Consider the following 14,086-nt stretch of genomic DNA (forward strand, 5'->3'; position numbering starts at 1 on the left):
CAGTTTCATTCAGTGTTCATTTATCGATCAGTTATGATCAGCTTGTGTGTGCCTTCAGTCAGCTGACCGGAGGTCAGAGGTCGCAGGTGAGTGACTAACATGAAGTCATGAAAGAGACATTAGAGAAAATAAAAGTTAGAAACGTGTTTGCTGTTGAAGAGGATGATGAAGATAAATCTCTCTGTGTGACATCCTCAGGTATCCTCTGACATCATCAAATCATCATCAGCCAGTTAAAATACTTGATAAAATAAAGATGTCTTGACTCAGTTTCTCTTTTCTCTCTAGAAAATGTCGTTGGTGGTGGAGTCTGTATCTGCTGCTGCAGCACTGACCTCCTCCTCCATCACTTCCTCCTCCTCCTCCTCCTGCGGTCTGATGGAGGGCAGATGAACTTCCATCCTTCTGGTTCCAGCTGGAGGAACAAATACAACTCATCAGTTATGGTTTTGTGTTTTCTACAGTTCAGTGTGATTTACATTAGTGACATGAGATGAACTAAGAACTGAAGTATTTTAATTAATTAACATTCATCAAGTATCAACGTCAAACTTTTACTGGTTCCTGCTTCACAAACGTGAAGTTGAACTTGATTTTGTTTAATGATTATCTGGCTGCTGATTTGAGATGATATGTGTTGAAGAGAGGAACTCGTCATCAGCTCTCACCTGCAGAACCTGCTGGCTGAAAACATCCTGTATGTGATCATGTAGATGTTATATCGAACTAATTATCATTAACATATTACAACATTTTAGAGACCAAATTAGAATCTGTTGATAGTTCAGTCGATAGTGACAATAATTGTTATAGGTTATCTGTATGTTTTAGTGGATCCTTGAGAGCAGCTTGAATGTGTATATTTAAAACACTAATGTCTGAGCTGACAGTGTGGCGCTGTCTCTGAGTCTTAATAGTGACTTTCAGCTCCTTGTTTATCTGTTCTGCCTTACTCTCATCAGTTTTATTATTTTCATCTGACTGAAATCATTTCACTAAGCAGATATTTCTGCCTTCAAATAAAAACCTCATAACTCTCTCCTGTTGCTCTCCTCTCTCTCTGCGTCTCCATGGCAACACACTAACAATACATCCCTCTGTTAGCTGGTTGTCACGGTTACTGAGCTCGTTCTCATCACAGAGACAAAGATGAAACTGACAGACCTTCAACTTCACAAACACACAGTCAGACGTATGTAAACATGCTCTCTGATTGGCCGGTGAAGCGTGATAGTATACATGCCGGCAGAGACTTCTAACATGTTTCCATGACAACCAGAGAGCGTTCATTCAATAACGTTCACTCGCACGTTACCAAAACCAAATTATGATTTTATTATTTATATATCGCACCTGTGTGTACCTGTATATACCACACCTACATCTTGCCATATCAATACAAGACAATATACAGTTTCTGCTACACTTTAATAACCCTGTACATAATATTACATCTTTATGTCATTTTACTGTTTCAGGTCTAAAAAGTATAACTTTCAAAGTTTGATAATTACTGTGATACAACATGTTTACTGTGATATAACATGTTAACTGTGATATAACTTGTTTACTGTTTACTGTGATATAACTTGTTTACTGTTTACTGTGATATAACATGTTTGCTGTTCTAATATGTTTACTGTGATATAACTTGTTTACGGTGATATAACTTGTTTACTGTGATATAACATGTTTGCTGTCCTAATATGTTTACTGTGATATAACTTGTTTATGGTGATATAACTTGTTTATGGTGATATAACTTGTTTACTGTGATATAACATGTTTGCTGTCCTAATATGTTTACTGTGATATAACTTGTTCACTGTGATATAACATGTTTACTGTCCTAACATGTTTACTGTGATATAACTTGTTTACTGTCCTAACATGTTTACTGTGATATAACATGTTTGCTGTCCTAATATGTTTACTGTGATATAACTTGTTTACTGTGATATAACTTGTTTACTGTGATATAACATGTTTGCTGTCCTAATATGTTTACTGTGCTATAACTTGTTTACTGTTTACTATGATATAACTTGTTTACTGTGATATAACATGTTTGCTGTCCTAACATGTTTACTGTGATATAACTTGTTTACTGTGATATAACATGTTTGCTGTCCTAATATGTTAACTGTGATATAACTTGTTTACTGTTTACTGTGATATAACTTGTTTACTGTGATATAACATGTTTACTGTGATATAACTTGTTTACTGTGATATAACATGTTTACTGTGATATAACTTGTTTACTGTGATATAACTTGTTTACTGTTTACTGTGATATAACTTGTTTACTGTGATATAACATGTTTACTGTGATATAACTTGTTTACTGTGATATAACATGTTTGCTGTCCTAATATGTTTACTGTGATATAACTTGTTTACTGTTTACTGTGATATAACTTGTTTACTGTGATATAACATGTTTACTGTGATATAACTTGTTTACTGTCCTAACATGTTTACTGTGATATAACTTGTTTACTGTGATGTAACTTGTTTACTGTTTACTGTGATATAACTTGTTTACTGTGATATAACTTGTTTACTGTCCTAACATGTTTACTGTGATATAACTTGTTTACTGTGATATAACTTGTTTACTGTGATATAACATGTTTACTGTGATATAACTTGTTTACTGTCCTAACATGTTTACTGTGATATAACTTGTTAACTGTGATATAACTTGTTTACTGTTTACTGTGATATAACTTGTTTACTGTGATATAACATGTTTACTGTGATATAACTTGTTTACTGTGATATAACATGTTTACTGTGATATAACTTGTTTACTGTGATATAACTTGTTTACTGTTTACTGTGATATAACTTGTTTACTGTGATATAACATGTTTACTGTGATATAACTTGTTTACTGTGATATAACATGTTTGCTGTCCTAATATGTTTACTGTGATATAACTTGTTTACTGTTTACTGTGATATAACTTGTTTACTGTGATATAACATGTTTACTGTGATATAACTTGTTTACTGTCCTAACATGTTTACTGTGATATAACTTGTTTACTGTGATGTAACTTGTTTACTGTTTACTGTGATATAACTTGTTTACTGTGATATAACTTGTTTACTGTCCTAACATGTTTACTGTGATATAACTTGTTTACTGTGATATAACTTGTTTACTGTCCTAACATGTTTACTGTGATATAACTTGCTTACTGTGATATAACTTGTTTACTGTGATATAACATGTTTACTGTGATGTAACTTGTTTACTGTCCTAACATGTTTACTGTGATATAACATGTTTACTGTGATATAACTTGTTTACTGTGATGTAACTTGTTTACTGTCCTAACATGTTTACTGTGATATAACATGTTTACTGTGATATAACTTGTTTACTGTCCTAACATGTTTACTGTGATATAACATGTTTACTGTCCTAACATGTTTACTGTGATATAACATGTTTACTGTGATATAACTTGTTTACTGTCCTAACATGTTTACTGTCCTAACATGTTTACTGTGATATAACATGTTTGCTGTCCTAACATGTTTACTGTGATATAACTTGTTTACTGTGATATAACTTGTTTACTGTGATATAACATGTTTACTGTGATGTAACTTGTTTACTGTCCTAACATGTTTACTGTGATATAACATGTTTACTGTGATATAACTTGTTTACTGTCCTAACATGTTTACTGTGATATAACATGTTTACTGTCCTAACATGTTTACTGTGATATAACATGTTTACTGTGATATAACTTGTTTACTGTGATATAACTTGTTTACTGTCCTAACATGTTTACTGTGATATAACATGTTTACTGTGATATAACTTGTTTACTGTCCTAACATGTTTACTGTGATATAACTTGTTTACTGTGATATAACATGTTTACTGTCCTAACATGTTTACTGTGATATAACATGTTTACTGTGATATAGCTTGTTTACTGTGATATAACTTGTTTACTGTCCTAACATGTTTACTGTGATATAACATGTTTACTGTGATATAACTTGTTTACTGTGATATAACATGTTTACTGTCCTAACATGTTTACTGTGATATAACTTGTTTACTGTGATATAACATGTTTACTGTGATATAACATGTTTACTTTGATATAACTTGTTTACTGTGATATAACTTGTTTACTGTCCTAACATGTTTACTGTGATATAACATGTTTACTGTGATATAACTTGTTTACTGTGATATAACATGTTTACTGTGATATAACATGTTTACTTTGATATAACTTGTTTACTGTGATATAACTTGTTTACTGTCCTAACATGTTTACTGTGATATAACATGTTTACTGTGATATAACTTGTTTACTGTGATATAACATGTTTACTGTCCTAACATGTTTACTGTCCTAACATGTTTACTGTGATATAACATGTTTGCTGTCCTAACATGTTTACTGTGATATAACTTGTTTACTGTGATATAACATGTTTACTGTGATATAACATGTTTACTGTGATAACAGCACAAACAACGTGTAAGTTTCAATCTGTTTCTCCTCTGACCAACCACATCCAGCAGTGATGTCACGGTGTACTGGAGTACACCTTCACATCACTACCACCAGGTGAGAGGTGAAACAGAAAATGTATCTGTAACAATTTTCATAATCGAGTGTCATTTATCAATTTAAACCAGAATCATTTAAACCAGAATCATTCTGAAGATGTCACGTTGGACTGAGGGAACGTTTCATAGATCAATCAATCAGCTCATCGTGAAAATGATCAGTAGATCAATCAACAATGATAAGAACTGTCACTGCTGCTATCTGAGTCTCAGTCTGACGGCAGGAAATGAAGCTTTTCTTGTTTTTATTGTGATTGTATTAACACACACACACAGGCTCAGTCGGTCAGTGTAAACATTACCATGTATAGAGCTGTGGTGACAGAGCGGCTGGATGCAGTCAGTGTGGAGATGTTCACACACACACACACACACACACACACACGTGTTATGATTCTCTCACTGTGTGTGTGTGTGTGTGTGTTTGTTTAATTAATTATAATTACTAGTATTATTATTAATACTGTTGTATTTATTCTTTGTAACAAGTGCTTTTATATAATAAGGCTGAATATGAAGCGTTACTAAAAAACTCAGACATCAGTCTGAATACCTGAGCTTATTCTGTGAAACCAGTAAAACCAGTAAAACTGACTGGGAGAGTCTGCAGACACTAAGAAGAAGTCCTCAGTAGAGTTTAATGACAGACAGACAGACAGGCAGGCAGACAGACAGGCAAACAGACAGACAGACAGGCAGACAGACAGACAGGGAGACAGACAGGCAGGCAGGAAGACAGGCAGACAGACAGGCAGAAAGACAGACAGAGAGACAGACAGGCAGACAGACAGACAGAGACAGGCAAACAGACAGACAGAGAGGCAGAAAGACAGACAGAGACACAGGCAGGCAGACAGACAGACAGGCAGACAGAGAGACAGGCAGACAGACAGACAGAGAGACAGACAGGCAGACAGACAGAGAGACAGGCAGAAAGACAGACAGAGAGACAGACAGGCAGAAAGGTAGGCAGACAGATAGACATACAGGAAGACAGGCAGGCAGGCAGACAGTCAGACAGACAGACAGAGAGACAGACAGGCAGGCAGACAGACAGACAGTGAGTGGTGGAGACATGTCGCCCTCTGGTGGTCAGCTGCAGACTCTCTTCATTAGTTCCAGTGAAGGAGAGATGACCCACTTTAAAAGAAACTGTGAGCTTCCTACCTGTTAGTCTGTCGTACTGTCTGACCAGGACCTGAACACACACACACACACACACACACACACACACACACACACACACACAGTTAGTTTATTTCACTTCAGTGACAGAGTAGGCAATGTGTGTGTGTGTGTGTGTGTGTGTGTGTGCCTCACCTGTCCCACAGTGTGTGTGTTCTCCAGGTGTGGAGGGGGAGACAGCAACAGGTTGGTCTGGAGGTCAGAGGTCAGTGTACCGATTGGCTCCATCATCAGGTCGCCCACGGTAATAGAGGCCTGATTGGTTGCTTCAAAACTGACTTCCGACACATCTGGAAGAAACACAGATGGTGTGATGTCAGAGTGATGTCAGAGTGACCTGTGTATTTTGGGGTTAGAAGGCAGTCGTACCTGCACACTGACTGATCTGTCCAGGTGAGGAGGTTTGACCCTGCCGGGCTGCTGTGCTTGAGGGATTTGTAGTCCTGTGAGGTTTTGTAGTCTCATCGTTTGTCACCTCCCCCACACTCACTTCCTCCTCCTCCTGATCCCTCCCCCAGGAGCCCTGAGGACACAGCAGGTCAGAGGTCACAGTCAGGAGGAAGAGAGAGAGAGAGTGTGTGTGTGTGTGTGTGTGTGTGTGTGTGTGTGTGTGTACCTCTGGCTGTGGTCTCTCTCCTTTGTGTGTGTGTGTGACTCCCTGCTCCATCTTGGTCAACAGGGTCAGCAGGAGGTCGTGACCTCTGACCTGTCCCTCACTGGGGGGATCAAAGTCCTGGAGGAGGGACCGGAAGTGACAAAATAGTCAGACAGGAAATACTACAACTGAAGTAGTACTACCACTACAAGTGAAGTCAGCTGTGATCACTGAGGGACAAACTGATTAAAAACATGTTCCTCACCATCTCCTGCAGCTCCTGGAGAGAGCTGGAGAAACTGCAGACAGCCTCCTCCTCTGAGAGACAGGCAGGCAGGCAGGCAGGCAGACAGACGGACAGACAGACAGACAGACAGGCAGATTTATTAGTTTATAAGTGTTGACTAACTGTTTTATGTGAAATGTTTCTTGGTTTAGAGAGAAGATGAGGAGTGATGATGATGATGAAGATGATGAGGATACCTGTCATGGCAGCCAGCTGGTTGACACTGATGAGCAGTTCTCCCTCTGAGATGTGTTTGAGTGCTGCATCTGTCCCAGCTGTCACTGTGCTGCTGCTGCTACTGGAGCTACTGGTGTTGGAGTCCTCTGAGGAGCTGGAGGGGGGCGCTGGTCTGGGATCAGGACCAGGGGGAGGAGACAGGGAGGGAGCAGGAGGGATGGAGGGAGGAAGAGGTGGAAGAGGGGAGGAGAGAGGAGGCTCTTCCTCTGCTATTGACATCACCCTGCAGGAGGAGAGAGAGTCACCGTTAACTCTAAAATGACACATTAGGGCCTCCAGATCAGTCAGAAAGTGAGACCACATCAGACCTGTCCCGCTGTCCCCCTGTCCGCCTGTCCCACGGTCTCGTTGTCACTGGCTTTATACATTTTAGAACTGATATTAAAATATTATTACTACCCTAGATACATAACAGATCTCTTGAAGGTGTCTGAAGCCCAGACTGTCAGCTTCTGTGTCAACTTTAGAGAACGTTTGAGGACTCATTTTGTTTGTATGTTCGAGCTGCAACTAATGACTATTGTATGTGTACATACAGTGGCTGTGGGTGTGTAGCCACATGTTCCTCTGGTTTCTCCTCGTCCAATGGTAGCTCAGCGTCTCCCCAGGTGAGAGGGGGCAGGGCTTGATGAACAGAAGGAGGACTTCCTGCAGAGTGGGCGGGCTCTGGGCTGGGGGTGGGCGTGGCTACAGGTTCTGATGTCACACAGAAAGTCAGACAGAGAGAAAAGAAAAGTATAGTTACATCAGTGCTTAATATATATAATAAATGCTTTGGTACATTAGCAAAGTCTGGAGAAGTTTGTCGGGTAAACATAAAGATATTACAGCTACTAATGCTGATGCTACTACTGCTATTTCTAAAGTAAAACTACCTCTAGGACTGCTGCTGCTGCTACTTATGCTATTATGGCTTTTGATAATGCTACTATTGCATATGATGCTTCTGCTAATACTGCTACTGCGTATGATGCTACTGCTAATGCTGATACTGTGTATAGTTATTGTCTCGACTGCTATTCTGATGCTAATCCTGCTACTGCTACTACTGCTAATACAGCTACTGCGTATGATGCTACTGCTAATGCAGCTACTGCATATAGCTAATGTCTCGACTGTTAATCTGATGCTAACGCTGCTACTGCATTTGATACTACTGCTAATGCAGCTACTGTGTATAGTTAATGTCTCGACTGTTATTCTGATGCTACTGCTAATGCAGCTACTACATATAATTAATGCCTTGACTGTTATTCTGATGCTAATGCTGCTATTGCTAATACAGCTACTGCGTATGATGCTACTGCTAATGCAGCTACTGCTGTGTCAGACCTGCTGCTATGATTGGCTGAGGAGACTCCTCATTCAGCAGGCTGGTTGGTTCAGAGGGAGGGGGTGTGGTCAGGGGTGAAGTATCTCTGCTGGGCGAGGTCAGGCTAGGTGGAGGGGTCGGTACTGGTGTAGGAACCAGTGGTACCAGTTTCTCCTGGAACAGAACCAGAAGCAGGATTCAGACAGACTGAAGACTGAAGATTTTGAAGCTTTTGTTTGTCCAGAGTATTTGTACCTCCTGATGTGCTCCTGGACCTGGTTTGGGCAGCTCCAGTCCTGGCTTTGGTCCTGTCTCCAGTGTGTCTCTGTGTCCCAGCATCTGGGCAACGTGCTCTGTCAGGACCTCATTAACCAGCTGCCTGATCAGAGCCGAGTCCACCAACATGTTGGAGTCTACAAACAGCTGTAGACCTCCACCTCCTGCTGCCTCCACTGAACACACAACATGAACACCACATTGATCTAAAGTCCTCTTCACGCTGCAGTCGTCTATAATGTGAGTTTCTGCACTAACATAACACACCTGGCAGATATCCAGCATCTGCTATATTTTGAGCATTTTCATACAGCTGCTCACCAATGTCTGAGGTGATGCTCTGCTCCTCAGGCTCTGATTGGTCAGTGGAGTCGTTCTGGGCGGGGTCAGGTGGAGGGGGGCGGTACATCTCTGAGATCATCCTGGACATTAGCTGCTGCTCCACCCTGGACACAATAGAACCAAATAGAACAGAATTGAACATAATAGAGCCACAACATACTGTCAGTGCCACTATGATCCAGTTCAGAACAGTTCAGACTGGTTTCTCACCATTCCACCAGTCGGTTCTGCAGGGCGTCTCTCCGCAGGTTGAGGCCCAGATCGGAGGCCTGATCCTGGGCAGGGAGGGCAGAGCGGGCCTGTGGAGGGAAGACTGGACCCTGATACAGGACCGGAGGGGGAAACGGACCTCCATCCACCTCCACCACCTCCTCACCCACAACACTCGCCTCCTCCTGCTGAAAGACAGAAAGAAACTGGGAAGTGACGTCATATGAAGGAATAAACAGCAAATGTTTATTATTTTAAAATGATAAACGACACAAACTGACAAACGACATCAACATAATAGAAATGAAAATCAGCTGAGTTACAGGAAACTGGAGGGACGTTTGAAACAGTTTTATAATATGTTTAACTGACTTTATATCTTATTAAAGGATAACTAACACTGACAGCAGTGTTCATCCTGGACATTAAGTTGTCTCTTCATAACACGTTTCTCATGGAAGTTGTCCTTCTGTGTGAAAATGTAAAGTTCATCTGAAGTTAATATGAAGCCTCGTCAGTCTGTTTGTGTTTCTCCACTGCAGCTTGACTTTGGTCACTTTGGATTATTGCAGTCACTCTCCACAGAAGGACTGTGGTCTGTGTTTGTCCTCCATCTCTTACACTGGAAACATGTCCAGAGTGAACATCAGGTGAGAGCAGCTGTAACCTTCAGTCACACAGCTGAAGCGGTTTGATGAAGAGGAGCATGTGATGAAGTCGTCTCCATGTAAACACAGAGTGGAGTGCAGTCTGAGGAGGGCTGCCTGTGTGTATTGTTTAGAGCTGTGATCCCCCCCAGAACAGTGCTAAAGGGGGTCTCCCTGACCCCCTTCGCACAGACCTGCCTCAAACACTTCATCCATGTTCAGTGCTGCGCAGGCTGGACCAGGAGGTGCTTTTCTGTTTGTGTCCAGCAGGAGGAGCTGTGGGACTGCAGCTGAGATACACACTGAAACCAGTTGATACAGGAGGAGGAGGAGAGGGGGAGAGGAGGAGGAGAGGGGAGGAGGAGGACAGGGGGAGAGGAGGAGGAGGAGAGGAGGAGAGGGGAGGAGGAGGAGAGGAGGGGGGGGGGGAGGAGAGGAAGAGATGAAAAGAATGCAATGAAAAAGGAGAGGAAAATGAAGATGAAGAAGAGGAAGAGGAGGAGGATAAAAAGAGGTTACCTGGACGACGTCAGAGACAGACAGGAAGTCAGTTCCAGGAAACACGCTCTCTTCTTCTTCACTCTTCCTCTTGATGATGTCAACAGTTTGTGATGGAGGAGGAGCTTCACCTGCATCCAGCTGCTCCGTCTCCTGTCAACACAGGAACACCTGTCAGTCACCTGTGACCTCTGACTTCCTGGTCACAACAGCAACAACAACAACAACAACAAGATGACAACACAACAACAACTCAAAAACAACAAGACAACAACAAGACAACACAAAAACAACAAGACAACAACAAGACAACACAACAACAACAACAACACAAAAACAACAAGACAACACAAAACAAGACAACATAAAAACAACAAGACAACACAACAAGACGACAAACAACAAGACAACAAACAACAACAAAACAAGACAACACAAAAACAACAAGACAACAAAACAACGCAAAAACAACAAGACAACAAACAACACAAAACAACAAGACAACAACACAACAAACAACAACACAAAACAACAAGACAACACAACAACACACAAAAAGAAGAACACAACAAGACAACACAAAAACAACAAGAACACAACAACATCAACAAAAACACAACAACAACAACAACATGAACGCACTGCAAAGCCCCAAAATCAATAAAGCATAAACAGGATGCTCTTCTCATGTTGTGGCTGTAATGACCTCTGCAGCCTGTCAGGGGCGCTGGCAGCACTTCAATCTATAAACTCAAAAACAGTGACCTGAGGATTCAGACTCACCTGTGACTGTAGCTCAGATGGTTCATCATCCACGGCAACCACACTAGATGTGGGAGGAGCTGTGGGCGGTGATGTCACTTCCTGTGGACGTTCAGCGAGACGCCTGGGAGAAGAGTCCATCCTGCGACGACCTGGGGGGGTCAACTTTCATTTTTAACAGTTAACTATTTAGTATTTTTTATTTGTTTTGATTTAATTTTCAATTTTAATATTTTATCATTTTTGTTTATTTGTATGTTTCACTGTTTTGCTTTTAGTACATCTTTACTTTCCCTAATAGTTACTACCAACCTGAAGCACCTGAAACACCTGAGTCTCCAGGTCTTTGAGTTGTCAAATGTTCAAAGTTTACTTTAATATTTCTAAATATAAGTCTAAGAAGACTAAAAATTACTTTTATTTGATAAATGTCCATCACCACACAGGGATTTCTGGGTAAGGGAGTTCTTAATGTTAATCTTAATGTTTGTTTTAATTGTTCATTCAAATTTACACAAAAATAAAAATGAATAATAATAGATATTAATTAGTCTACTGACCCAGTGGGATCGCCATGGGAACGGAGTAACTGTCTGCAGGGCTCACTGTGAGGTCAGCGGGGTCACCAGAGGTCAGGTGGGAGGAGCTGACGATATAATGATGCTTAGGTTGTCCAGGTGACGGACTGAGGGGAGGAGCCAAACACGTCTGAGTCTTACAGGACTTCACTTTCACACCTGATGGAGACAGACAGGAAACAGGAAGAGAGAGTAAGACAGGTTCCTGACTGGAATCAAACACATGATGTTGCTGTTACACATCTGAACCACTGAGACCAGCAGGACGCCGCGAGGAGGAGAAGTTTAACCCTCTGTTCACACAAAGGTACAAATGTCTCTGGAGACATGGCTACGCCGTTTAATTAAAATCTGTGCACATAAAAAACAGGTGCACAGAACATAGGAGTGCACAGAACAGGATCCACAAGCAGAACGGGATCCACGAGCAGAACGGGATCCTCACCGTGGGGCTGTGACGAGCGCTCGCTCGTCCAGGTGACTTCTGAGTCTTTGGAAGCGGGCTAAAATAGACAGTGGCTGATGTCTCCCCTCCTTCTATGCGCAGCATTCGAATACTGATTTGGACGTTGATTACCATGGCAACGGCAGAAGCTTGGAAGCATTCGGGTCAGCCCTATAATTTACAGACTTAGCTCTGATTGGACAGTTCTTTTCTCCTGTTGTCACTTCACTGGTTCAACAAAGTAGTTCATCAACTGATTGATAAGTTGTGTGTGGGCGGCATGGTGGCGCAGTGGTTAGCACCGTCACACGGGAGGTAGAGCAGCGTAGAGCGAAGCTGCTCCTGATGGAGGCCAGCACCTTGCATGGCAGCTCGGTCGCCATCGGTGTGTGAATGTGTGAGTGAATGGGTGAATGAGACTTAGCTGTAAAGCACTTTGGGAACCATGAAGGTTGAAAAGTGCTATATAAGTGAGATCATTTATTCACTTACCATTTCCACACACTGGAAGACTATTGACGGACTGGCTACAATTGGCTCAGGCTGTGACAGCTGACCACATGCTGCCTGTTTTTCTGGACTTTATTTGCAAAAATGGAACAATGGGCTAATTTCAGAGGGAATATATGAAAAATACAAGTCAACAAGCCAGCAAGGCAACCAAAAACTAGCCTACTGATGACTGTGACCCATCAACAGTCTCCCGGTCCTGGGAGCTTGGTCAAATTTATGGTAGAGAATTGTGAAGCCGCTGAAGTTGACGATTAGCCTCCTTTTAGTTTGAAGTTCTTTTGTGTAGTTTAGTAGAAAAAGACATCTGCATCTGTTTCAGCTGATTGGTTGTCTCCAGGTTGTCCCTCCCCCACGTCAGAGGACATCTGCATAAAGTTGAACCTTTCTCAAGTTCCTGTGTCGAGCTGCTGGGTGACCTTGACAGACGTGCTGGATGTTCACAGTGAACAGCAGATAAAACACAACGATCCCTGCTCTCTGCTGCAGGACTAATGAAGGATAAATGTTTCCTTGTGATTTTAGATAGTCTTGTCATACTCTGAACTGTAATGATGATGATGATCAAGATCAAAAGTGAAACTTTTTTTCTGACCTCTGACGCTCTCCACGAGCCGGGGGCGGGACTTCCTGCTGAGCTGTGAGCCAGGTGAGCTGAAGCGAAGGTAGGGACTCTTCTTCAGGGTTCGTCTCAGACCTTCATACGGAGCTCTGCCGTACAGACGAGTCAGGTACGACTCTCCATCCACCTTTACCTGCTCACTGTCTGTCAGTCTACCTGTGACTCTGTCAGGCTCCGCCCCCTGCAGCTGGACACAGAAACAATCAATGAGTCCTCACCTGTACGTCACAGATCAAATCAATCCATCAGAGCGGAGCCCTGTCTGACCTGTCTGTGTCCAGCTGTCTGTTCTCTGTTTCCTCTTCCTGCTGCAGTCTTACGTCCTGTTCCTCTGAGCGCGCTCACTGGCCTTCCCCTGCCCGTGTAGGTGGAGCTCCCAGCAGCCCTCTGCTGTGATGTCACCGCGGCGTCTCCGCTAGCTGAGTGTTTGGTCGCAGGGTCTGCAGCTCTGCAGCAGACAGCGTCCTCAGAGGACATCTCAGCCTGAGGACAGGAGGAGGAGGAGGAAGAAGAAGAAGAAGCACATGTAAACATGGACCAGCTCTCTAACAGTTTGGTGTTTCTATTACGAACACGTCACAAAGTTAGATCAGTTTAGTTTTTCTGTTCAAGTGACAAGTGAGGAGTTTCATGTCAATGTTTCACTCAGACGTTTACAGACAGTGACAAGAGAGCGCCGACTTAAACATGTTGTTGTCTCTTCTGCTCCGGTCGCAGCGGCAGGAGAAATCTCCTCAACAACTGGTTTATCCATCTGATCTCAGAGATGAAGAGAAATGTGTCACAGTGAAGGCGGTACAAGATGCTTTTTCTGTTAATCTGACATCATTCAGTTCAGATGACAGAGCTGTGTCTCTTCAGGTTTTCACAAGGAAGAAGAATGAGTGGAATAAAGAAGAGGATGTTCCGCTGCATTGATTTAGATTCTCATCTTAAGAGTCCATCATGAGTCCGACAAAGTTACAA

At 42.0% G+C, this 14,086-nt stretch overlaps 1 protein-coding gene across 1 annotated transcript in view; it reads right to left on the reverse strand.

Annotated features, from left to right (window-relative positions):
- Positions 1–14,086, reverse strand: part of kiaa0586 (KIAA0586 ortholog) — a 33,455-nt gene continuing 19,369 nt past the window's right edge. The window contains 17 exon segments of the mRNA XM_070920774.1: positions 1–415; positions 5,783–5,813; positions 5,936–6,090; positions 6,170–6,323; positions 6,417–6,533; positions 6,661–6,713; positions 6,879–7,141; positions 7,455–7,614; positions 8,251–8,404; positions 8,486–8,682; positions 8,828–8,952; positions 9,059–9,243; positions 10,225–10,356; positions 10,987–11,117; positions 11,526–11,702; positions 13,094–13,307; positions 13,388–13,603. Coding sequence (XP_070776875.1) covers positions 285–415; positions 5,783–5,813; positions 5,936–6,090; positions 6,170–6,323; positions 6,417–6,533; positions 6,661–6,713; positions 6,879–7,141; positions 7,455–7,614; positions 8,251–8,404; positions 8,486–8,682; positions 8,828–8,952; positions 9,059–9,243; positions 10,225–10,356; positions 10,987–11,117; positions 11,526–11,702; positions 13,094–13,307; positions 13,388–13,603 — 2,595 coding nt within the window. The 3' untranslated portion in view covers positions 1–284.

Source organism: Enoplosus armatus, chromosome 15, assembly GCF_043641665.1.
Source record: "Enoplosus armatus isolate fEnoArm2 chromosome 15, fEnoArm2.hap1, whole genome shotgun sequence".
NCBI lineage: Eukaryota > Metazoa > Chordata > Actinopteri > Centrarchiformes > Enoplosidae > Enoplosus > Enoplosus armatus.